Source organism: Paraphaeosphaeria sporulosa, assembly GCF_001642045.1.
Source record: "Paraphaeosphaeria sporulosa strain AP3s5-JAC2a unplaced genomic scaffold CC84scaffold_9, whole genome shotgun sequence".
NCBI classification, from domain to species: Eukaryota; Fungi; Ascomycota; class Dothideomycetes; order Pleosporales; family Didymosphaeriaceae; genus Paraphaeosphaeria; species Paraphaeosphaeria sporulosa.
In genome coordinates this window covers 75180-98627 of record NW_017253368.1, presented here as the reverse complement: position 1 = coordinate 98627, position 23448 = coordinate 75180, and the positions used below count along the sequence as shown (strand labels likewise).

Genomic DNA, 23448 nt, shown 5'->3' with positions numbered 1-23448 from the left:
GCTCCGTAGTCACGGTTGAGTGGATTGCTAATCTGTCCAACTACCTTTCACTCGTCCGGGCTCTATTTTCCAGAAGGCATGGCTTCTGGCGTCCCGAAGTTCACAAGCTTCCGACCAAAGCCAAAGGAGGCATCGAGCCAAGAGAAAGAGTCACAGATACCCGAACATCAGGAACGATCGGTGACATCGTCAAGAGACAGATCCAGCCCGTCTAAGAAGCCGTCGCGAGGTAGGAGCTCAGAGAGACGGCGAAAACCTGGTCGAACACCGCGGGATAAGACTCCAGAGCAGAGCCTAGCGCGCCACGCAGACGACCTTCGCACGGAACCGACTCCACCTGCAGCACCTTCCAAATTATTCTTCAGTGACAGGCGAGGTGATCGCGATATTGTGCGATACGGCAGTCTGAACCAATATGAAGTGCCGGACTATCGACGTTTTGGCTACGGACACGTGCTTGGCCTTCCTTTGGATTGGAAAATAGACCGGGTTCATTCCACGGAAAAAATTACTGTCCTCACTTCTTCAGACAAGCGTCGCGGCGAAAGACTGCTTGCGAAAAAGCAAGCCACTCGGGAGCAGACCAGGGCGGTACGTTTCGTCAGTACTTCAAACGCGCACGATTCAGACGACCACAATCAAGATTACATCGCACTGTCGACCACACGCAAACGGAAGCGTGGCGAAGACGAGTCTGAAGATGAAGAGGATGGGTCTGCCTTCGACTATCGTGGAATGCAGAAGGGAATTACCAGTGAACCAGCAGACCCAGATGCAGAATATGATTCCGAACCCGCCGTCGACGTTGTGACTGCCGACGTGACCGCACAAAACGCGATATTTGTACGCAGAACGAAAGAACGCCCGGACGATCTGCAAGCCTGGACCGAGCTTATCGAATATCAAGAAGACATGTTGAAGATGGAGCGATCATCAACAGAGCTGCGAAAAGCCGAAAAACTACATCTTGCCGAAATCCGAATCTCGGTCTACGAACAGGCGCTGAAAAAATGCAACATCGATGAACATGGTCAAATCAGACTGCATTGCGGTATGATGACCGAAGCCACGAGGGCTTGGGGTCAAGAACAATTGGCGCGGAAATGGACCGAAGTCCTCACCAAGTATCCGTTTAGCACGGAGCTATGGCTGAAGTATCTGGACTGGATTGAATCGAGCTTTATGACCTTTAGATATGAAGCGTGCAAAGTGTCATTTCAACAGTGCTTGGAAACGATGCAGCTAAGCATGATAGCCATTGACCCTGGCTTCAGTCTGTACATATTCTGTCGCCTTACCACCATGATACATCAAGCCGGTTACCAAGAATTAGCGCTCGCTATATGGCAGGCTTTGCTCGAGTATCACATATTTGCCCCTCTCGATCAGCCATTACCCCAAGAGGAGGTTTTGCGGAACTTTGAAGAGTTTTGGGAAAGTGAGGTTCCTCGCATTGGTGAGGATAATGCAAAGGGCTGGCGAAACTCGGATGTGGACGACGGTCCCATCCCCGAGACGGACCCAGTCCAGCTTATGTTACAAAATCCCAATGACGCCGTTTGGGACGATTTTCGGAAGCGAGAAACGGACCACACCTCCAAATTGAGACATCCAGGCCGCACGACTGAAGAGCTAGGGGGCGATGATCCTTTCCACACGATATTATTTGCCGACATTGAAGTATTCCTGAAGCTTCTTCCACATTCTTGCGAGAAGACGGACGTTGTATCTGCGTTTCTCCAATTCTGCACTTTACCACCTCTGCAGCAAAACGACTCGGATATGAGTAGATACACCCTTGATCCTTTTCTGCAAACGGGCTGGAGCGAACCTTCACAAGCAAACACTAGCGGCTTTACCGAGGTCATTGCAAGATACTCAAACAGTCCGATCAAGAAGTACCAGCCCACTGCAGAGCTCCTTTTTGATCAAAGCTTTCCTAGTACACACAAAGTTGGCGATGTCGCATTTGTACGCAAGGTTCTAAAACTTCTCTTTAAGGGGGTCGCGGACGGAGGCTCTATTGGGGAGTATCTGCTCGCATTCGAATCTCAGTACTTCCCTACTGAGTCTCGCAAGACAGCCAGACAGCTCTTAAAAGCCCATCCTGCAAGTCTGCGTCTTTACAACGCTTATGGACTTGCGGAATCACGCCGAAACAACCCCGAGATGGCGGACCAGGTGTTTAGTGCTGCTCTCTCAATGCAGAAAGGCGAAACGACATTCTCAACGAACGGTAGCCTTGAGCTCTTCAATAGTTGGGTCTGGGAAGCTTTGCGATGTGGTGACGGAGAGGAAGCGCTTTGGCGACTTGTATCTCCCACTGGGAAGGTCGAAAGAGTGTCTGATACTGACAACACCCCAACCCACGCAGCTCTTCTACGCGCCCAAAGAACTTTCGACGACATCTCTGAGCGAGCGCTACTAGCTACCGACCTACCCAGAGCTGCCTTGGCAACATTGCTCATTGCCTTGCTGGCGTATTTCGCGGATAACGAGAAGTCAGAGACAGCATTGTTAGCCTTCTCGCGGCTTTCCACCTGGCTTACGAGCCACAGCATGTCACAAAGCCCGGCGGCGGAGCTTCACGCTCAGTACATTGCGCAGTTTTTGACACTTCACGTTCGACGTGCTCCTATCGTCAAACCTGCACTTATACGCGAAACGTTGGAGCCTTACATCAGTTCATTTCCGGATAACACAATACTACTATCGCTTTATGCTGCTAACGAAGCACGATTTGCCATCGACGATCGTGTCAGGTCTATAATGCATCAAAAATCGAGAGGCTTGAATCGCACCATTGTGAACTGGACCTTCGCAATCCATCATGAAATCCTGCGAGGCGAGATAGCCGGCTCAACATCGCAATCCATCCGTGCTCTCTTTGAGAAAGCCGAAGACGATGTTGGCGCACAGTGTCCCGCTTTATGGAAGCAACACGTTCAGTTTGAGATCGCAGAGGCCCGGAAAGAGCGCAAGAAGAGACCTCGGCAGATGCCACGTAAAGACGGGAAGAGGTCAAAGGAGGACACCAAGATGGAGGCGGCAGACAAGAGAGTTAGGGACACATTTTTCCGAGGTCTAACACACCTGCCTTGGTGCAAAGACTACATGATGATGGCATTTACTCACCTGGGAAAAGAATTTCTTGGTTTGGAGGATTTGAGCAAGGTGTACACCGCTATGGTGGATAAGGAGCTACGGCTATACATCGAAGTAGAAGGGGATGGTGTATAAGCGTAAGAGTGCGGAAGGGATCACTTGTAGAAGGCCATTGTGGTTTGAAAATGCGCGCATTGCAGATTCGAGGAGGCTCCGTTCGGCATCAATTGTTTGGTTCTCAGAAATGTGTTCGGTGTGATAGAACTTTTAACTCAAGGTTTGTAAAGTGTATCCAGAGAAACAGCGCTCATCTATTGTACACAGAAAATACACCACTATTGATAAGACTGATACCTTCCGCACGATAAGTGTCTGGCTCCACGTGGCTCATCACTTTGGTTTCGTAGACAAAACCCTCTGGCTTGCGTAGGTTATACTTGGGCCAACACGGAACGCCAAATGTCTTGCTTCTTGCCTTGCTGTTTACGTCGCCCGTGTTGACGAATCGAATCCAGTCGCTACTCATCAACCTCGCTAGATTGGCATAACCTGGTGGCTTCCCTTCGAATGGTGGCGTGCGCACAGGCGGATAGCCGACCCCCAGCAAGTTCAGCATGGCAAATGCTACTTCGACGAAGTGTGTGGCCCCGTCAAGGGGTGTAGCCCAGGCCGGGATCGCGTTGAAGCGGAAACAGTATGCAGTTAGCCCGGCTGCGGACCAGGTCTCACAGGTGAGCCGTTGGCTGGCAATGAACTGTGTATCACCGTAGTAAGTTGCAGCTCGCCGGTACTGCGCGCCGTAGGGCGGGCCTGGGCGATATGTGGGACCAAGATTGGCGAGGACGTTTTGAGCTGGATCATCTGGATACGCTGCAAGCACGCGGTCGGCAAACGAGGCATTCATTAGTGGTGCGGAACCTACATTGTCATCAACAAAATAGAATTGCACCGCACAAGTGTGTACGTACCTTGAATCGCCCTCTTGAAGATTTCGGTGTTGTTGACGCCCTTCGGTGAGAAAGATGTCCCTTCATCCGAATTTGTGCCGATGAGTATCGGGACATGCACAAAAGCGCCGTCCTTCAATTGCTCAGAGGAGTGTCGAGCTATCATATCGCCGTCTATTTGAGGGAACCATATGCTACTAAGTGCTGTCGTGTTGATGGCTGCGTTGAGCTTTTCATATGGCAGAGACCGCAGACACCCCAATGAGTCAGGTGCCTTGCTGCATCCAGCGAGTTGAGTGAGGTTCTGGTACGCCGCTTGGTAATAGCCCTTACGATCTGGGTCGGATATAGCTACAGGACCACCACTTTCCATGATGGCTGACCGGAAGAGTTTGTCGTCTCGACCGTTGTAAGCCATAACGTGCATACCCACGGAAGCAGCGCCTGCAGACTGGCCCCAAATCGTGACTTTGTGAGGGTCGCCCCCAAAATTGGCTATATTTTCTTGAATCCATTGCAAAGCAAGTCTCTGGTCGCGGAGGCCCACGTTGGTGTCGCCACTGTTGCGCACCTCGTCCCCTTGCAGGAAACCCCAGGCACTCAATCGGTAGTTGAGCGTTATACCAAGCATGGGCTGACCCAGAGCGACAGATTCTTGCACGATGAAGGAAAGGTTATAGCGCAGATCAATCCCGCTTCCTTGTGCGAAACCACCACCATAGATCCACACCGCAACCGGAAGGCCACCATAGTCCTTCTTGCTACTGCCAGAGGGGCGTATGATGTTCAAGTAAAGACAATCTTCGGAAACATTGTAACCCATTTGCGAAGCCTGCACTTGTCAATCACTTTCTGCCGTCCAGCTTTCATCTCCACTTACACCATAGCCCACGCATGCAGGAGAGAATGTCGTCGCATCTCGCTCGCCTTTCCAAGAGGCGTCAAGTGGCTTGGGATTGCGGAATCGTAGATCTCCAGTAGGTGACTGCGCATACGGTATTCCCAAGAAGAAGTCTTGTTTGTACTGCGATGAGTGAACGCCCTTATAGGTACCATTCCGCAGCGTCACGACCGGGTCGCTTCGGTGAATATGTCTTGCAATGGAAATGGAAGAGACGCCCAACGCCAATGACAACAGCAACATAAGCTTCATGATCCAAATATACGAGCTGCCAGGTTGGTGCTATGAACCGAAATTGCTGATGCATTATGCTTCTATTATGAAGATCTCCTAGGGTCATCGCCTGGAGTAACTCATACCCCAAATATGCAGCTATGGAGAAGGCATATGTTATCGTTGCGGTAGGCTAGCCACAACCGCATTTTTCTAGTCAGGATCTTGGGAATGCTTGTGGGGAAAGTTGCAAGGTTGACTCGTCGCAGCGCGCCACGTGACCCTGTTGACGTCGGTAAAACTATCCCGAGGTTCCTCAATCGCTTCTTCCCCGCATCCAGTCCCAACTGGGGACGCTCGTCCCTTTGCGGAGCCCCGCGATGAGTGATTCCCCGAAGATGATCGACATGAAGCTTCAAGAATTGTTCCCTCAGGAAGAGTCTTTTTCCTCCCGGGCGTTCGTAGCCTGCAATTTGCTCGAATGGTGGTGACCTAGGTGTCCGCGAGGGAGAACCTTCACCCTCGACGCGGGTCCCTTTGTCATAGTATAAGAGATGGCTTTGTAACGGTGAATTGGGGGTGTACTCGCACGTCTGCAGCTCCAATCGGGACAATGTGGTTAATTCAAACGCTCATCGTTACTTGTTCCTTGCTTGCTCAATCTGTGTATGGATCGCCTGTAGTCGAACGGCATACATCGCACAGCGACAATCTCAAGGTCAAGACGAACCTCTTCTCCGTGCAGGGTGCCATCTTCCCAAACGAGGCCCAGGTCCGCTTCTTTGGCAATATCCCATACGCAGAGCCACCTGTTGGGAATTTACGCTTCAGGCCACCAGTCTCTGCGAAGCCTCGAGATGAGATCATCAACGGAACTTGGTTCGGGCCTTCGTGCATACAGTACAGCTCCGGGGCTAAGACTGTATACTCGGAGTACTTGACTGGATTCCTACTATCGCCAGGCCAGTCTACGAGCGAAGACTGCCTGACATTGAACGTATGGGCTCCCCTTAGAAGCAAAGAGGGTGACAAGCTGCCGGTTATGATATGGGTGCATGGCGGTGGATTTACTTCAGGCGGAGCAGCGTCGCAGTACAAGTACGGCGACAGAATCGTGAGGGATCAGAATGTCATCGTGGTCGCGATCAAGTAAGTGTTGGCGAGCAAACTCTCACTGAGCACCATCTGACGTGCGTACTAGCTACCGTCTGAACATCTTTGGATTTCCCAAGGCTGCAGCCCTCGATGGCCATAACATGAATCCAGGATTGCTAGACCAGCGGAAGGCCGTGGAATGGGTGTACGAGAACATCCACGCATTTGGAGGTGATGCTGGGAAGATGACACTATTTGGACAATCCGCAGGGTAAGCAAACCTGTCTTCTTTAAGCGATGAATGCTAACTGCATATTGAAGATCCATGTCCGTGGATGCATACACCTATGCTTATCCGTTTGATCCCCTCGTAAGAGGCTTTATCGCGCAGTCTGGAACCGTCGGCACCTCATCGTACACCTTTGACCCTACGGGCAGCAACTTCACCTACGTTGCCTCTCAGCTAGGCTGTAATACCGCTGCTTCCAAAGACAAAGTTTTCTCATGTGTGCAATCCAAACCCGCAACGGACATCATCAGCATTTACAACAAGTATAATGCTACGCTCAACAATGGGCGATCACTATCCTTCGGCCCGACCGCCGACGACGAAGTCATCTTCTCAAACTACACTGATCGCCAGCAACGCGGGTTATTCGCACAGCTTCCCACGGTCTACAGCAGCAATAATGCCGAAGGCTCTTCCCTCCTCGCATACACACCTGATGGCCCTCCAGGCGGCCAAGCTGCCATTGATGCCTTTACCAAGAGCTTCGGCACGTGCTCCACCGCCAATGGCGCGTTGGCTCGCAAAAACAAGGGTGTTCACGTATGGCGCATACGATACTTTGGCCAGTGGCCGAATCTCAATCCATTTAACTGGCTAGGCGCATACCACAGTGCTGATATACCGATGGTATTTGGGACCAGTGACCTTCGGGGCCCAGACACTGAGCTGGAGAAGGCAACGAGCAAATACTACCAAGATGCCTGGATAGCCTTCGCTAAGGATCCTGTAAACGGACTAGTGAAGTATGGGTGGCCAAAGTATGACCCAAACGCGGAGACGTTGGTCAAGTTGGGGAATGGGACCGCAAAGGCAGTATTTGCCAAGGGCAACCTCTTTGATGCTGGTTGCTGACCATCACTACTGGCCTCTCGTAAATGATCAATCTTTTGGCTTACACCTTCTTCACATGCAGGACACCTGAGTGCTTAGAATTCTTATTTCCTACAAGAACATTCGCGTAGATACAGTTCTGCTTCCATCGATTTCTCGTCAATGTTGCTTTGCGTCGGCAATTTGTGTTCTCAAAGCTCAGGTGATGCTGAGATCCCCAATAATCCGACAAGATGCATTCGGCGAGCAAGGCTACCAGCTGAATTTTGCACTTGCCTAGATTGTGGAGAAAAACTTGGCGAGGTTTATTGGTGATCTCGTAAACCTCGTATCCTTCCTGCAGTTCCTGAGCTGCCCTTGCAATGTCTGCACTGGTCCTGCTGCAGTCACACGTAGGTTGTTGTACTCAACGAGAGAGTGAATTATTTGATTGTATAGAATCTGATTCATATGGCTAGTCTGGGCACGAGGGTAATTTTGCACCATTGGAAATTGTTACGAAGCCTCGCCTGGGCAGCCCAGCCGCTGCTGACAACATAGATTAATTGTGGGGAACAACAGGATGAAGACCCATTCAATAACGCAAAGATTCGCATTTCTCGCGTTCACATACTCACACGCAGGATAGACTGTAGAGTATTCTTGGTCCAGGTTTGTATAAAGATGATTGTATTCAACATCAAAAGATAGCAATCCCAAGCCCGACTACTTTGATACTTGCACAATCACAGCCATACTTTGTTGCTTCTTTACTGCACAAAATTGCAACACGTCACCTCACAACACAAATGCATATTCTCAACCTTCTCAATCTAGCCGTTTTCGCCTCTTTGGCCGCCGCATCACCCACCGCTGGCGCCGAAGCACTAAGCTCTCCGGAGCAAGCCGTCGGCGTTCCACTCGAGAAGCGCGCATGCACTTACACCGGCTGTACCTGTCTTAAGGGTATTAAGGCTGGCGTATACTGTGGCAATTGCTACAACCCGAAAGACCACAACTACTGGGCAGTTCAGACCAAGGGTTCTAGCAGTCGGTTTGCTACACACGCATTTCAGTGCGCCTCGTCTGGCGATTGCTGTGATTATGGGGTTGCGAGTGACTGTGGGAAGACCAGTGCGAGGTGTGTGAGTCCCTTTGTGGGAGGGTCCAGGAACGATTGATGAGAGTGGGGCCGGTTACAAGTGGAACCCTTGAGTTCCCAAACTGTTCGTTTTAGAGCTATCCGAAGATAGTACTACAATGGAACACCATGCAGTCCGACAGTTAAAATTGACGATCCCTTGATCTCATCCGCACGACCCTTCGACGCGTCCACATCCCAATTAACCCACGCAAACTTCCCCCGGATCTCTTTAGCGGCGGGCCGCAGCTTGTCAAGGCGAGGCCCGAAAAAAGCGATTATTTTGGTACCGGCCTGGGCAAAGGCAAGAGCAGTAGCTTTACCCATTCTGAGAAAAAAACATCAGTCAGCAAAGCGATGGTTACCACAGAAAAATTACTTGAGGATATACAAACCCAGTACCTCCTCCTGTGATGAACACGACACCATTTTTATGTAGCTCTGGCCGGAAGGGCGAGATTTGTGGATAAAGTGCCATGGCTTAATAAATGACTTGAAGTATTTGTCTCCAGGATAGAGCTCGGCGATGATGCTCATTGCGCGGAGAATGGGTTATCTGCACGCGTCTTCACTGAAAGAGATATTCCATAAGCTAAAGTTTACCTCCGCAAATTTACCTCCGCTGGAGACATGATTACAAACAAGAATTTATGAGTGCCAGGCATGGTGTTCCAGGAATAACATGATCTCACATGTTGCACGGTGTTCGGAGGCCTTCCGCGGAACCTAAGTTAGTCAGTTCAAAGTATACGAATAGCTCTAGCATTCGCAGTGTCGTGTTATAATGGGTTTCCAAAGTCTTATTGTTGTACCTAACTACAAGTCCGTACTTCATTATTCAACCGTATGTTTTCACTCGATTGTGTTCCGGGAACAGTCTCCGCCCCAATTATCTGGACTCTTTCTCAGTCACCACTGTGCAAGATATATCAGGATCCTGCAAGATACGCAGAAAGATCTATACTACTTGCTATGAAAGATGCTTCAGCGCGCCTCCGCTTAGAGGCATCGTGCAGACTCCCGCAGGCATAGCGAAATGAGCGTACCACTTCGTGTTGAGTCTCCTCCAGCATTCGATCCAGCATTTTTAAGCCATTTTCTACCAACTTGTCATCAGACAACAGCTCATCGCCAAGAGGGTTTTGGAGCCCGTTAAATGTCAAGAGCATCATGGCCGTCATATGAGTGCAGCCCGTCGTCCTATTTCTGCCGATTAGCGTGATCGAGCGGGGATGTAGGCTAACACACAGCTGCACGGACCGCCTTACCAAAAGTACCATCGATCCGGTGTGGGCAAAGACCCGAGCAGAACGGCCACATCTCGTGCCTCTTCCACTACTGCCTCCCATCGCGATGGCAGTGCTGGGATCGCGTACTTACGCATACAGTCTATCCACTGGCCATTCCAGGCATTTGCTTGGTTGAGGAGAGTTGTGCATGCCAGACTAGTCGAATATAACACCCCAAGTAGCGGGAGCACGTCTGGAGAGACCGTATCTGGGGCCATGCAAGCACTAAACTCGAACGGGATGGTTGCCTTCCATGCTTCAAGGGCACAAGAGACGCTCTCTAGCGCGTGAGCACGCTCCTCGGCGCTGCGTTTCTGAGAACGCGTGGAGTATAAATAATCGTACACGCCTCCTTCGATAACAGCTAGCTGAATGCGAGTCAGGAAGTAATTCATCTCGACCGTCCCGTCCATGGTAGTGATAGCGCCTGGAATCGCGCTGGCGTCATCGATACATGTGTTCCTGATCCGATGATCAGCGATTCTGAAGGAGGGTAAGTCGAGGTCAATGTCGTCATCTAGCTGAATTGACGGTTGTTTTGAGCGCATGCTGAGGTCCTTGTCGAGGACGTATGCTATCCAGAAGACATTTGCGCGCTGTCTCGCGATGGCTGTTTCCAAATGTGCAGAGGCGGCGCGATCATGGAGGCGAATCTTGTGTGCGAGACGCATGGTTGTAGCAATCATGATAAGTGGCTGCGTGAGATCTGGCGTGGCTTGAAGGAGGAGTACCATCCCTATAAGAACTTGAATGTTGAGCAGCTGAGTATCCCCCAGGACAATATTCGATAGCACTGACTCCGCTCTGTTGAGATACTCAACTGACAAGTGGGTATTGTCACTCCCGACTAGGCCATATCGATATGCAAGAGCCAAGTTTACGTTGATTGCGGCCCATTCTACTGGATCCTGTTGTGTAGAAGGAAACATGTAGAAGCGATGAACCATGCGCAGAAGAGTGTCTGCGTGGAACAGCGGTAGTGCTGTATTGGACTTCTCGAGGAAGCGTTGGACAATAGGCAGGACATGCTCTCGAGGTGGGAGCGGCATTGACAGCGGCTTCTTTTGACTGTTATTTGTGTCCCCGCTCACAGTAGGCCCAGACAATATAAGTATGCCATTGGTAAATTCTGTTGCTAGATTGCCCGAATTTTCCTTGTACCTACTGGAGCCGTCGCTTGCCGTTGTTATTGACAGCGACGTGATGCCAATTTGGGTCTCTTCGCGCTGCTGTACTTGGGTTGGAGCTTGGGTCTTATTGTGCTGTTCAGCGATTCTCACACGCTCATTCAGCTGCTCCACTAAAGTTTCTAGGTGCCGCAATCGATCTCGGTTGTTACCTTCGGCGAGTTGCTGTCGCTTCTGGCCAGACTTCCGACTTGGTGCCTTGTAGGTGCAATCCGCCCTGTAAGTGATACAGTGTGAGCAGCGAGGCTTCAACCTGTCGCACTTCATTCTCCGCTGATAGCAGAAGTCACAGGACTACGCATTCGTGAAGTCTTAGCAGATGTATAATGAGAGCTGACTAAAAAGAACCATACAGACCTTTCTTGGAGTCTTTGAACTATCCGCCATGGCTCAGAAATATTCGAAAAAGGTGATCTGAGGGAGGACTATGCAGACGGACAGCAACCTGTAGTTTGGCCCTAGGGCTGACTACAGACTGTGATGGTGTTGCCGCTTCCGCGGAAGCTCGTTAGACAAAGATCGCTGACAAATGGTGACCAGCCTCGGAGGCTAGCCAAATGCAGCCACCATTGTGTACTCCCAAGACATGAGTGAAGTGAGTCTTTGTCGAAGCGCTTCGTGCTCTTGTGTCGGCGTTTTACTGGGATTGTAGCCGCCTATGTCCGTTTGTCTCATGATCTGCTCTCATGATGTACGTTCCGACCCCTTTCTCCGGCTTCTCAGCGGACTGGTCTTGTTCCGGTACACACTTATGTCAAGATTTGTCAGAGCAAACGATAGAAATGAACAAGTTCACAGGTTGAATGCAATGCAACAGTTCAGATCAAGGGTTGTATATACACTAGCCCAGGCTATCTAGCTACCATCTCTCCATTATCAAAACAACGCCGACGCTGCTTCATGCTCATGCAATAAACCTGGTAGCTGGAAAAGTTATCATACAAGAAGTGAAGCTCGTGGAAAGGACAGACGGAATAAGAGAACGACGCGGTGTAGATAGGATGAGTAGGGGTAATGTTGAGGGACGGGGACGGCGACGCCGGAGTGACGCGCATGCAAATGCAGATGCTAGGCTAGTAGTGCAAAGTAGTCAACCAAAAGAAACTTGTACGCTTCGATGCTTCGTGGAATGCGTCGTGCATGGTGATCTAGTAGGAGAATGCTTCTTCGATGTAGTCAACGCATCCCTCTGTCGTAAAAGGCCTCACTGACGCCCTGACAGTGTCGGACAATCCACCACTCCCGCAGCACGTAACTGCCATAGCGCCCTCGCGATGCGTCATCTCTTCCGCGATCAGCGTCTTCCAATTCGGTCGCCCAGCGAACAGTTTTACGCTCTCCGAGCTGCCGGACTCGATGCGGCCCTTGGGCTTCGTGATGAACAGCTTGATGCGCAGGTGCTTCTTGCGGCTGGGCATGCGTAGGATCTCGTCCATCCACGGGCGAATCCACTCCAGGCTCTCGGAATCGGGTATCGACCACACAAGCAAAATGCGGCGCGTGGCTGTGGTGCCTGCATGTGCACCAGCGAGGAGGTGCTTGATGTACATAACCTGGTGGGTGATGCCGACACCGCCAGCAATCAGAAGGCACGTGCCGTAGGAATCAAGGCTGTGGTGCCCGCCATAAGGGCCCTCAATGAAACCCCATGCATCAAAGGATTTATTGGGCTGCTCGCATGCCTTTTCGTAGATTGTGCGGGTGAAGCCGGTACGCGCGCGGCAGATCAAGCTGATCTGCCTTGTACGTTGGATGGCGTGAGGAGAGCTGGGTGAGAGACCACCCTCGAGCTGCGAGAGGGAGCGTTCCTTGTGCTCTTTGGACGATGGCGATGGCGGGTACGCCCAGGCGACGGAGAAGGGATGCGAGTGAGGTCCCATAATTCGGGGAATGTACAGGTGCACATTGCAGCCAGGCTTGGGAGTCCACTCACGTGCCAGCTTGATGGTAACTCGGCAAGCCTCTCCAGGCATAGCCTCAACAGTCACTCGGCAGCCTTTCTGTCCGAAGTTGTAGTAGATTGCCCACGTGAGACGAGCTACCCACTCGAAGATGTAGAAAGCGAAGATGATGTACATCCAAGGAACTTGGGGTAGGCCGTGCCTGACAAGATGCTCGTACAGGCCAACAAAGGATATCAGGACCATGATGCGATGAATGCCCAAAAATGTCTCGTAGAAGGCGTGTCGGAAAGGCGACCAGGCCTGGATGCCGAGGAAGATAAAAGCACAGGTCGCGACCATGCCATAGGTGTAGGATTGCTCGTCACGTAGACCGGCGGCGACGGCGGCAGCGCCGTCGCCCTCAAGCGTATTGCTCAGCCAGCATGCAGTATGCACGATGGCCTCAATGATGGTGATGCGGGCAGCCCAGCGATGGAACAGATTGAAGTCATCGTACGAGACCTGGAGGATGGAGATGAGGGGGTTGTTGCGGAGAGCGAAGAGGACAGTTGGGATGAGGTTGAGCGCCGCAAGGGTTCCAGAACGACCTCGAAGAGCAGCGACGACAGACGCGCGCTCCTTGCTCCAGTCCAGGCATAAACACCAAGCGACGTTCAGCGCGGCATAGACGACAATCATCGCAAAGTGCCAGCGGCCGGGAAGGGTGCCGTTGTCGATGGCCGCGGAGATTTGAAAGGTGGCGTTGTGCTTCTTCTTGTGCAGAGGCGCCATGAGGACATGTCGATTTAGCCATGGCCACCATCGCGACCTGTTGTGTTTCCAGTACTCTTGTCTTTCTGGGTTGCTCATGACGGTCAAATGCCGCGCGTGCTTGTAGAACATGTTTGAAAATCGCAGCACTAGCAAGCCAACGACGCACACACCCAGAATGACAACGAAGGTGTGGACCCAGAGGAAGTTACCATCTTGCTCTACACCATTGAGGCCCCATGAGAACTTCAGCGCGTCGTAGCCTTGCGCATCCCAGCCATGGAGGAGGTGGCCGCGCTTGAGTTTGGTGTCAGGAGTCGGGAGCTCTGCCCTCCGGGGGAAGAGGTGGGGAGACATGTGTAGATTCTTCTGTGTTTCAGAAAGTAATGCGCCAGGGAGTGTGCTCGTGGTTGGCCTCGTTGGCGAATCTCGGTAGCGCAGGTATTTCTTCAGGCCAAGACGCCCGCTTCTTGGTCGAAGGTCCAGTCGATGGTGCTCTAATTGCGCGATGCGGTGAAGGATGTTTTTGTAAAGCACGGCCGGGTGCTATCTTGGAATGCAAAAAGGTCTTGAAGGGGATACTCCGCGCGTGGGCTGAGGAGGCGCCAATATTTATCGGAGCAACGAGGAATGTACACAATGCGGAGAAGGCAAAGCTGTTGTGTCGTCACCTACAATGCATGACAATGGTACTGATAGGAGCGAATGTTTGAATAGCGTGGCGCGGGGTAAAGGTTGTACCAAGGCGGACTCAAGTGAAGTGAAGATGTATTGTGCACGGCACAATGTCGGTGAAGGACTGAAGTGAATGTCGAGGGCGGGCAGATGGGCCAGCGAGTTGCGAATGGCTGTCGAGTCTATGAATGAATGTCGGACCGGTCCAGGTGGTGTGCTTTCCCAGGCGAGAAGATGCGGGTCGCGAGATATCGAGGAACGAAGTGGTGCTCAAACAGGGTCGGGTTGTTTCCAAGTCGCAAAAGCCAGTAAAGAGAGACCAAAAGCACACGACGGCACGTTGTCAAAACGAGTGAACAGCCGTTGGGCCCCAAGAAACGAATGTGTGAAGGAAAAAACCTCCGTGTAGCAGTCCGCACGCAGTCGCGGTCAAGGACAGGATGAGGGCGCATAATAGCTGGGCCCAGCGGCGTGGCCGGCAGCCAATGACTCGGCGGCCTGGCCCGGTGGAACGAAACGCATGAAACGGGGCTCTCCCAGCCCAGCCAACCGCACGCTATCGAGGCTCCTACGCCACCGCGGCCCCTGGCAGCGCCCCCTGCCGATGCCGTAGCGCGGCCTGGCGGTGGCAGTTGAACAGCGCAGCCGATGCCTGTACCTGTACCTGCGCTGGCCGTGGCCAGCTGTGTGGCCGTTTCGACGCACTCCGGACCGGCCTTGCAACGCACGGGAGCGATGGCCTGCCCATCGCCCCCAGCTGAGCTGCTGAGCAGCTCCTTCCCTCTGCTGGCCGCGCCTTCCTCGCTGGACGGCGCCCGCGAGGCAGGCGCCCGCGCTGCACCAGCACTCCTCTGCACCACCTCTCTCCACCAGCTCGCGAGAACTCGTCGCATCTGAAACATGCCGCAAATGACGTCCCCCAACCCGCTCCTCCGGCACACCACCGTCCGGAAACAGCCTGCTAAGCGACACAAATCCCCGGCTCCGATCATCACAGTGCCACGCTCACGCCGCGCCAAGCACAGTACGGAAGAACCAAGCCGCGCTGCCTGCTGCAATCTCCTCCAGCGCCGCCCACTGTGCAGCCAGCGCGGCTGACCTAACAATATCCCGCCTATCAAATGCTCCCGCCGCTACGATAAGCTTAAAGCCTGGCGCTTATCGCAGCTCACGGAGGAATAACACCAGGACCTGGCCTGAGAGCCTCCACAGGCTCACCACCAGCCTGCAGCCGAGATACCTGGCAAATCTCGCATCTGAGTTTCTCGCATAGTAGCTTCGTGAGGGATCTCGCTTGTGCAATGTGAAGCTTAGTCCAGCGTTCATGCAGGGCACACAATGCTGAGCATGCATCTGGCCATGTTCACCTTTACCAGCCTCAGGCGCCAGGCGAAGACCGGCAAATATCGCGCCATCATCGTCCTCGACACTCGGACCGTACGTCTGAAGAAATGGAGCTGGGTCCAAGTGTCAGACCATCTTGGGAATCGTGGGCACCCATACGGACATCAGCCACACTGGGCGCTGGGCCCCAAGATCAAATATCATGCGCTCGCCGAACATCCTCAGACTTCCAAGTACGACCCAAGGCCAGCGGACCAGACCAAGGTGAGATTCTCAGTCGACTATCACGCTCTTCTACATGCGTCTCGTAGCTCGCTCCATCACCGCTATCAGGCGCTCAACACCATAGCCTCGCATCCATCCGTGCCTGCCACTACCTGTCAAGACTCCGCTGGAGGTCACTATCGTTTCATATATCCGATTCGGCACCCCTGCTCATCCACCTTGACTTCACGATGCATACAAGCGCTCGGCATGAATTTGACACGTGCGAACCACAACACATGGATATGCGACCCGCACCGAGGATGAAGCCCACAGCGCTCTCTCCCGTCTTGTCAACCTCATCAAGGTTAGCCCCAACACCTCGGATCCCACCGACCAGAAACTTTCAGTAACCAATACGTTTGAAACGCTCGCTGTTCTGGGCACGAACGCATGAACCCAAGTCATTCTGACAGCCCCCACATATTTCGTTTATTCCGCCACGTTGGAAAGGCTTGCTTTTTAAAGGAAACAGCGGCAAACTGACACTCGAATTGTGATAATTTCTCGGAAAGCAGTGCCGTTGAGCCTCCAATGGGTTTGGCTGACGAGTCTGTAGTGCTCTACCTTCGATGAACGGTACAACTGTTGCTGTAGCTGTTTGCGCACGAGAAACACGCCATCGGTCAGTAGTAGGCACTTTGATTGGTCTACTGTGCGAGTTAGGTCCCATTCTGCTGTCCAGCTGGCTCTTTCATTGGCCCTGAACTGCGGCGCCGTCTTTCTTGTACACGGATGCATACCTATCGTACCTCTCAACTCCCACAGAGGAATGCATGTGCTTGTGCCTGTTCCATGGCGAGGGTACGCCACACAGGTCTAGAACGGAAATACGCGCCGACTTATCTATCAGCTAAGAGCCCTGTTTATCCGATATGATCTCTCCCAGGGTCATTGCATTTCAGTGGAACAGCGAATGCTTCTGGAACACGGGTCAACACCACGCTTTCCGATGAGCACCAGCACACGTGCGCCCAACTCGCTTAGGAAGCCTCGAAATGAGTTGTTGCGACCGATCCTACAAATCCTAGCCTACACACACAACGTCCACATGCACCGTTGCTGACGCTTGTGCCGCTGCCCAAATGACCCTTCTGCACGACATAACTCGAGCGAGGGCCACATCATGAGCACAGAGGCTACTCGCTTTCACACAAAGCAATCCAAACGCATTATGCAATGTTGTAAGCCCCTTGCCTGGACGACATGCCGTAAACATAACTATGACTTTATCATTCACCAACCCGTACAATCATAACCTAGTTTAACCTCCCTATCGACCCGGGTCCCGACCCTGCAAAATTCATCATCATGGCCGCGTCCTGCCGCCACTCCGTCTCCGCCTCGCTGTCCGTGGAGTCGCGACTCGCATTCGCGACGCGCAGACCGCCCCTCTGCTGCTGCGTCTCCTCGTGCTCGTCGCCGCCCAACGGCCAGTTCGAGCTCCTGCCGTCGTCTACGCTGTGGTTTTGCGGCTGCTGGTACGGCTGCTGCTCCTGGTAGTTAAGGTACGGTTTGTTGGCGTACTGGGGCTGGGGCGGTTGTTCGGCGGGCGGGCCTGGGCGCAGGACGCTCGGGAGAGGCACGGTAGAGAGCCCGGACGCGCCGTACTGGCCTTTGGTTGCGTCGAAGCCAGGCCCGTACTGCTCGCTAGGCGAGTCGAAGACGCCCGTTGCATCGACGGGGGAGTAGTGTGCTGGGCCGCCGCCGTCCTGCAGATGCGGCAGGAACTGGGGCTGCTTCTGCTCGGTCGGCGTGTCGTCTGCGCGCAACTCGGAGATGCTGCCTGTCCCCAGCTCGGGGATGCTTTCTGGATACCGCTCCCCAGGCATCTCGGATACACCCTGCGGGAGAGGGGCGCCCAGGCTCATCAGGCGAGGTTGCGGTTGTGAGGGGAGTTCTTGTATCATGCTGCCGCCCACTGTCTGCAGCTGCAGGTTGTTCATCGCAGTAGTCATGCCCAGTGTGCTGCTTGCCCGCATGCTACCCTTCATGCTGCCGGGCCCGCCACTGGTACTATGCCGGAAAGTGCTAGTGCTGGGGCGGCCCTGTGGCTCGGCGCCCTCGTAGATGTTGTCCATGCCGCCGTCTCGAATGCTGTATTGCGCAATGGTACGCATCTTGCGCGTGACCCATCCTGCGAGGATCTTGCCGCGTTGCTTCTCGCCGAGACGTGAGCGGTGGAAGTCGCCTTTGATGACAAAGGCAACGATGTCGATGACGAGTTGGTGCTCATTGAGGATGGCGTTGACAATGACCGGCACCATGGAGGCCAGGAAGTTGCGGCGAAAGATCTCGACAACTACGACGACGAGACCGCCGGCTTGGAATACGGCACTGAAAAGGAATCGTTAGCATCATTGAGCGACCGTTTTGCTGGGGTAGCGAGCACTTACCAGCCTCCAGGCACGATATTTCGGTGGCACCGCTCCACGGACGACTCAATGTCCATCGAAAAGTGGTTTAATCCATTGACCTCAAACGTATCCCCGATACTGCCAAGGACGAACAAGACTTGCATGTCGACCGGAGCGCCACCAGGTCCGATGGGGCGCGTGACATTATGTAAGAAACCCAAATCACCCGTCCGGACATACCTCACGTTCGGATCTCCGTCCACTGTCCTACCGTTGAATCTCTCGGCATCAAGCCGCTCTTTAGACCCGTAAAAGCTATGCGCGTTCGCATCCGACTGCACCCAGATCTCGCCATATTCGCCGACGAGAGACAACATGTTGGTTTCTGGATTCACAATGGAGATCTGCGTGCTGACGGGCACCATACCCGAGTCCTGGACGAAGAGCGCGTGTGGTTCTGTATCAGGGTCGACGGGCATGATGAGACCCCGACGGAGCGCATTCAGTTCGAGATGTAATTCGATAGGCTCAATGCACATGTATGAGCGCGATGCGATCATCGGGTTGAGGACATGCGAGTAGACTGTGTTGATGGCTGTTCTGTCGAGACTCGCTGAGGCAAAATGCATCCGCACGCGTTGATAAACGTCGACGCGGGGTCTGGTATCAGTGGCGATCATCAGATTCTTTAGCTCGTGCATGGCCATGGTTTTGCCAGCACCGTGTGCCATGGCATGGTCAAGCATTTGGCTTGTTGCATACGCATCCTTGATCTTGTACCGCGAAAGCGTTTGGAACAGGATGTTGGGGTTCTGTGCAAAGTCCACGGGCGAGACAAGGTATGTCGGGGCTGCCAGGAAAATACCCATGACGCACGTATGGATGAAGCCGAGCCCTATCGTACTACGGACGCAGCCCAAAACAGGCCGCGTGCTAGTCATTTGACAAGTCTCTTTCTGGATCTTCCCCAACGCCATGATGGTGCTGTGCCCAAGCTGGACCGCTATCCGCCTCTGATCAGGAGTCCAGAACGTCCATATCAGTACCGGATACCCTGACTGGACCCAGGCTGGCTTGATTGTCAAGCCAAGATCGCGACAACCACTCGACTGCTTGGTAGGCTTTGTGGTGTTGTAGATGTTTGGGAGATTCACTTTCAGAATGACAGCCGACTGCTTCAGGTGTTGCGATACCTGCTTGATCTTGAGTAGGTGATCCACGTCTGTGTTGACGAGGATTGCCTTGACTTTGAAGTCGGATATGATGTGGAGGAGCGCTGGAGCATCTTCATTCAACCGATTCTGATCGATTGGTGCCATCGGTATCGCGATTGCGCCTAGGACGAAACAGGCGTGAACGGCAAAGACGAACTCTTCCGAGTGCGTGTACATGAGAAGTACGTGGTCGCCGGCTGTGATTTTGACCTTGTTCTTCATATATACTGCGACCGCAGCCACTTTCTGGTCAAACTTCTTCCAGTTGACGCCCTTTCCTTCTTTGCCTCTACCGTCAATGGTGCAGTAGGCGAGCTCTTCAGTCTGCCGTGATACACGCCACTGCATCAGATCGTGAATATTCGAGAATTGATTGAGCGGTGTTGAGGTGCGATCATCGATGACTACTTCGCGGTGGTCGACGCCAGAATACTGCTTGTCCTGCAGCAAAAGGTAGTTCTGCCGCGCCATCGAGGCTTGTGGTGACCAGATTCCGCCGGCAGGATCATCTCCGAGTGCAATGTTCTGAACAGCTCTCTCCACGCCAAACTTGACATGCACGCAGGGCAACGAGCCGTTGTCGAATTCTTTGCGGCAAAGCATGTTGCCAATTTCTCGCCGGCCATTCTTGATCACACGCGGCAGTGTGTTGGGCGCTGTGATCATGACGCAGTAGACGCGGAGGTGATGCTCCTGGTAGAGTACCTCCATGCATCTTTCTGACAAGGAATCGAGAAACGGAATGTCCAGTTGCCGTGGCGGGCCTCCCGGATTCGTAGGTGCGGTTGACGCGGCTTGCGTCTCTACCACAATAATAGGAAGGTATTCCCCATTGACATGAGCATCGAATGCAGAACTACATCAAGTCAGCAACAGCGTAGAATAAAACAAGCACGGCTTACCAGTCATATATCTTTGGCACCGTCTTCATAATGCTCGTGACCAGATGCTGCACAAAGAAATAGCGATGCTCAGCTTCAAATACGCCATGCTCAACCCATTCAACGCGCTGTCGTATGCGATCTTCATACAGTCCCAACACAAAGATCTTGCCCTCTACAATGCAGCCCAGCAACCCTGTACGGAGGAACTCCAACTCTAAAAGCTGAGGAGTTGGGCTACCCTCGACGAAGCGGTATGGCCGTGCGTGAAAGATGGTTTCGGTGTGCTTCTGTAACTGCCAGAAGCCTCCAGATAATGATGGCGAATCTATCCAAATTTCACCAACAGTATATGGCGAACATAGGAGACTGGTTTCAGGATCGACAACAGCGAGTGTGGCATCGGGTATGGGATACCCAAAAGCGCCCACCTTCATGGTGCCCGGTTCGTTCGCTCGTTTTCGGGCTTCTTCGCCCATTGCCACAACGACTATCTCGTTCATCTTCAGTGCTTCCTTGTCTAGCAGGATCTCTGTCAGCTCTGTGCGACTCTTCTTCTGGTTCGTCTTTTTGGTGATGCCACCGCCAATCAGACTGGAGTATCCATTGACTGGTGTGTCCTCGGCCTTTTCTTCCTCGTCAATTTGTTCTTCCTCTTCCATGCTCAAGGGGCAGCCCATGCGTTCTTCACCGCCTAGCCAGTCTCTTACAGAGACTATCATGCCACCATGCTCGGGCAAGCACAACATAGGGGCTATCAGCTCGTTTGCTCTAGGGTTCCTCATCGGCCGCAGCCAACGGTCTCCTAGGATCTCATGGAACTCTGTGTCAACGGTCAGTGTGTCTATCAGACACAGCTTCACTGAAGAAAAGTTGGGGTCCAAATTCTTCTTGAAATTGCGTGTCGCCATGGGGTCCGTCTGGTAGTTGTATGCAGCACGCTTCAACCCAGGATAGTCGGCTACCATGATGGTAGTCTTGTACTTTGTGATAAGATGCGCATACAACCCTGGTGTCTCCACTGTTTGCGCTTCCATCCACACTGTAGTGTGTCCGCCGTAGACGGCGTACAACACACCAAGAATCATGCCAGCACTTTCGCGCGGGTCCAGATAACTCAGGATGACCTCGGTGGGTGACGATCTTGGAGGACTTGCGATGAAGTTCCCATTCTTGTCTCGTAAGCTCGTGTTGAAAGTGTCTGAGCTGCCGACGCCCGTGGGAATTGTAGTGATGATGGCGCTGATGCATGCCATCTGGTGCATGATGGTGCGGTGGCTGAGCACGACCCCGCGCAAGTCACCAGTCGGGGCACGCGAGAATTCGATGTACGCCACCTCGGGAACCTGCAGTGGAGGTGTGTCGTCGTGTTTCTTGGGATGGTAGCTTCCGAACTCGTTCGTCTTCCACCATTCGACCCCGCTTGGCCATTTCAGGCGATTCTGGCTGATGTCACGGTGGAAGGCCTTCAAGTTGTTGTCGGTGGTGAGAGCGAGATGCGCCTGGGTTGTGGTTAAGAGAAGGTTGAGTTTCTGGTAGTCGTCCACGCTATTGATGGGGACTGCGACAACGCCTGCAATGAAGCATCCCAGCAACGCTACAGCGAACTCGATAATCTCTGTATCGCGATACACCAGCGCGACGCGGTCTCCACGGTAGAGGTTGCTCTTGTCTCGTATGACCTTTGCGACTTTCTCAGCTCGGCTCGCCACCTTTTCCCAAGTTATGGATGCCGTCTCTTTGCCCTTGGAATCCAGCACCCAAAAAGCGGGCTGGCGTGGCTGCACGCGGCCTCGGTGTCGCAAGACTGCACCGATGTTGTCGAACTTGGACATGAGGATGTTGGGATTGTGCGGGTCGTACACATCAAAGGGAAGATCGCGCGGCTCGAGCGGAAGCATGCTTTCAATGACGCCTCCTGGGAGGTCACCCTGGGTCATCATGGGCGGGGGGATGGCAGCGGTGGGGGAGAAAGCATCCCCAGACGAGTAGCGGTTCGGGCCGCCGTACGAATCGCGATTGTCGTCCATCTGCTGGCCGGTAAAGTCGGAGAAGTAGCCCTGGTGTGCATCCAGCATCGTGCTCTGGCGACTGATGTCGGCTCCGGGCGAGCCGTAGCCGGCATCGAAGCCACCCTGGGTATCCGGGTTGAAGGCAAAGTTGGACCCGACCATGGTGCCGTCGCGAGAGTACGGGTAGGTCTCGGGGGTCCCAGGGCGCGGGATGAAGGTCTCGCTGCCGTAGGACGCCCGTCTCTCCAGGGAACTGGTGCGCAGACCCAGCTGCTTCTGCTGGAAGCGCCCGACCTGGCTCGGCGGGTATGCCATGTATTGGGGACTCCCGCCGTTGCCATTGTTGCGGGGTGGAGCACTGTAGGGCGTCTCGTCCTGGGGCAGTTCGAGCGTGGGCGGCTGCGGAGGGCCTGAGAGGGCGGCGAGCGATGCGGAGCGCGAGCCAGAATCCTCGGAGGGGTTGGCGAGGCGGAGCTGGCCTTGCAGCTGCTCCTGCTGATCAGCGCCGATGTACTGCGACAGGAGGAGGGTCCTCCGCTTTTCGTATCTGTCGAGGCGTTAGTCCCGTCGCGGTGCGACACGAGGGGCATTGGCAGCAACAGCGGGGCCCACGGACCCTTTTTGCGTGATGTCGCCCTCCTCCAGCTCGTGGTCGAGCGCCCGCAGCTTCGCCTGCAGCTCGGCATTGGACTCGGCCATGGTTACAATTGCTGGGGGCGGCGCAGACTGGTGGGCATGGGCGTCCAGGTGGCGCGCCACGACATATCAAGGCGCGGCGAGGGTTGCGCGCAGGCCAGACCAGGGAAGGGGCCGGCGTGCAGCGGGACGTGAGGTGACGGGCACGGGGGTGGGCGTCGGCGGGCGGGGAGTGAATGGATGCTGCGCGCACATGCGCCGGCGGATAATGGCAGTCCAACGCGCGAAGCGTCTCAGGGACGGTGCAGGACAGACGGCGGCGGCGGGTGGCTATGACGCAGCGCTTGGCCGAGTTTCAGTGCGAGGGCGCGCCTCTTTGGTGCTAGCTGCCAGTCTCGTGACAGCCCGCCGTGTGCCTCGGCTGCGGGAGCTGA

At 53.7% G+C, this 23448-nt stretch overlaps 7 protein-coding genes across 7 annotated transcripts; 3 read left to right on the top strand and 4 right to left on the bottom strand.

The window, feature by feature from the left end:
- Nucleotides 1-78: 78 nt before the first annotated feature.
- Nucleotides 79-3448, top strand: CC84DRAFT_1151947 (DUF1740-domain-containing protein; the record flags this gene model as incomplete). The annotated part of the gene is made up of 3 exons (XM_018176776.1): nucleotides 79-229; nucleotides 311-2340; nucleotides 2416-3448. The coding sequence occupies 3 exons, from the start codon at nucleotides 79-81 to the stop codon at nucleotides 3238-3240; spliced, it is 3006 nt and encodes a 1001-aa protein (XP_018032261.1). The 3' UTR covers nucleotides 3241-3448.
- On the bottom strand, nucleotides 3378-5205 carry CC84DRAFT_1251804 (alpha/beta-hydrolase; the record flags this gene model as incomplete). The annotated part of the gene is made up of 4 exons (XM_018184340.1): nucleotides 3378-3416; nucleotides 3593-4023; nucleotides 4074-4884; nucleotides 4933-5205. The coding sequence occupies 4 exons, from the start codon at nucleotides 5203-5205 to the stop codon at nucleotides 3378-3380; spliced, it is 1554 nt and encodes a 517-aa protein (XP_018032260.1).
- A 296-nt stretch (nucleotides 5206-5501) lies between these two features.
- Nucleotides 5502-7457, top strand: CC84DRAFT_1125805 (alpha/beta-hydrolase). The gene is made up of 3 exons (XM_018175729.1): nucleotides 5502-6315; nucleotides 6368-6532; nucleotides 6583-7457. Exons 1-3 carry the CDS (start codon nucleotides 5780-5782, stop codon nucleotides 7400-7402), a joined length of 1521 nt encoding a protein of 506 aa, XP_018032259.1. The 5' UTR covers nucleotides 5502-5779; the 3' UTR covers nucleotides 7403-7457.
- Nucleotides 7458-8169: 712 nt separating this feature from the next.
- Nucleotides 8170-8940, top strand: CC84DRAFT_1208067 (uncharacterized protein; the record flags this gene model as incomplete). The annotated part of the gene is made up of 2 exons (XM_018182140.1): nucleotides 8170-8505; nucleotides 8614-8940. 2 exons carry the CDS (start codon nucleotides 8170-8172, stop codon nucleotides 8938-8940), a joined length of 663 nt encoding a protein of 220 aa, XP_018032258.1.
- An 825-nt stretch (nucleotides 8941-9765) lies between these two features.
- On the bottom strand, nucleotides 9766-13988 carry CC84DRAFT_1220269 (uncharacterized protein; the record flags this gene model as incomplete). The annotated part of the gene is made up of 2 exons (XM_018183153.1): nucleotides 9766-11194; nucleotides 12190-13988. The coding sequence occupies 2 exons, from the start codon at nucleotides 13986-13988 to the stop codon at nucleotides 9766-9768; spliced, it is 3228 nt and encodes a 1075-aa protein (XP_018032257.1).
- A 500-nt stretch (nucleotides 13989-14488) lies between these two features.
- Nucleotides 14489-15785, bottom strand: CC84DRAFT_1178872 (uncharacterized protein; the record flags this gene model as incomplete). The annotated part of the gene is made up of 3 exons (XM_018180370.1): nucleotides 14489-15439; nucleotides 15525-15749; nucleotides 15783-15785. 3 exons carry the CDS (start codon nucleotides 15783-15785, stop codon nucleotides 14489-14491), a joined length of 1179 nt encoding a protein of 392 aa, XP_018032256.1.
- Nucleotides 15786-16894: 1109 nt separating this feature from the next.
- CC84DRAFT_1208064 (acetyl-CoA synthetase-like protein) lies at nucleotides 16895-23427 on the bottom strand. The gene is made up of 4 exons (XM_018182139.1): nucleotides 22995-23427; nucleotides 20388-22925; nucleotides 18311-20341; nucleotides 16895-18251 (listed from the first exon to the last, which is right to left on the bottom strand). The coding sequence occupies exons 1-4, from the start codon at nucleotides 23075-23077 to the stop codon at nucleotides 17174-17176; spliced, it is 5730 nt and encodes a 1909-aa protein (XP_018032255.1). The 5' UTR covers nucleotides 23078-23427; the 3' UTR covers nucleotides 16895-17173.
- Between the last annotated feature and the right edge of the window lie 21 nt (nucleotides 23428-23448).

What these genes read in the sequence shown, in the direction of transcription:
- CC84DRAFT_1125805 (XM_018175729.1), top strand. Translation starts at nt 5,780, where the DNA reads ATGTGGTTAATTCAAACGCTCATCGTTACTTGTTCCTTGCTTGCTCAA. An exon ending in GTCATCGTGGTCGCGATCAA is followed by an intron (nt 6,316 to 6,367) that starts GTAAGTGTTGGC and finishes CGTGCGTACTAG; the next exon opens with CTACCGTCTGAACATCTTTG. An exon ending in CTATTTGGACAATCCGCAGG is followed by an intron (nt 6,533 to 6,582) that starts GTAAGCAAACCT and finishes TGCATATTGAAG; the next exon opens with ATCCATGTCCGTGGATGCAT.
- CC84DRAFT_1208064 (XM_018182139.1), bottom strand. Translation starts at nt 23,077, where the DNA reads ATGGCCGAGTCCAATGCCGAGCTGCAGGCGAAGCTGCGGGCGCTCGAC. An exon ending in GTGCCAAAGATATATGACTG is followed by an intron (nt 20,342 to 20,387) that starts GTAAGCCGTGCT and finishes GACTTGATGTAG; the next exon opens with TTCTGCATTCGATGCTCATG. An exon ending in AATATCGTGCCTGGAGGCTG is followed by an intron (nt 18,252 to 18,310) that starts GTAAGTGCTCGC and finishes ATTCCTTTTCAG; the next exon opens with TGCCGTATTCCAAGCCGGCG.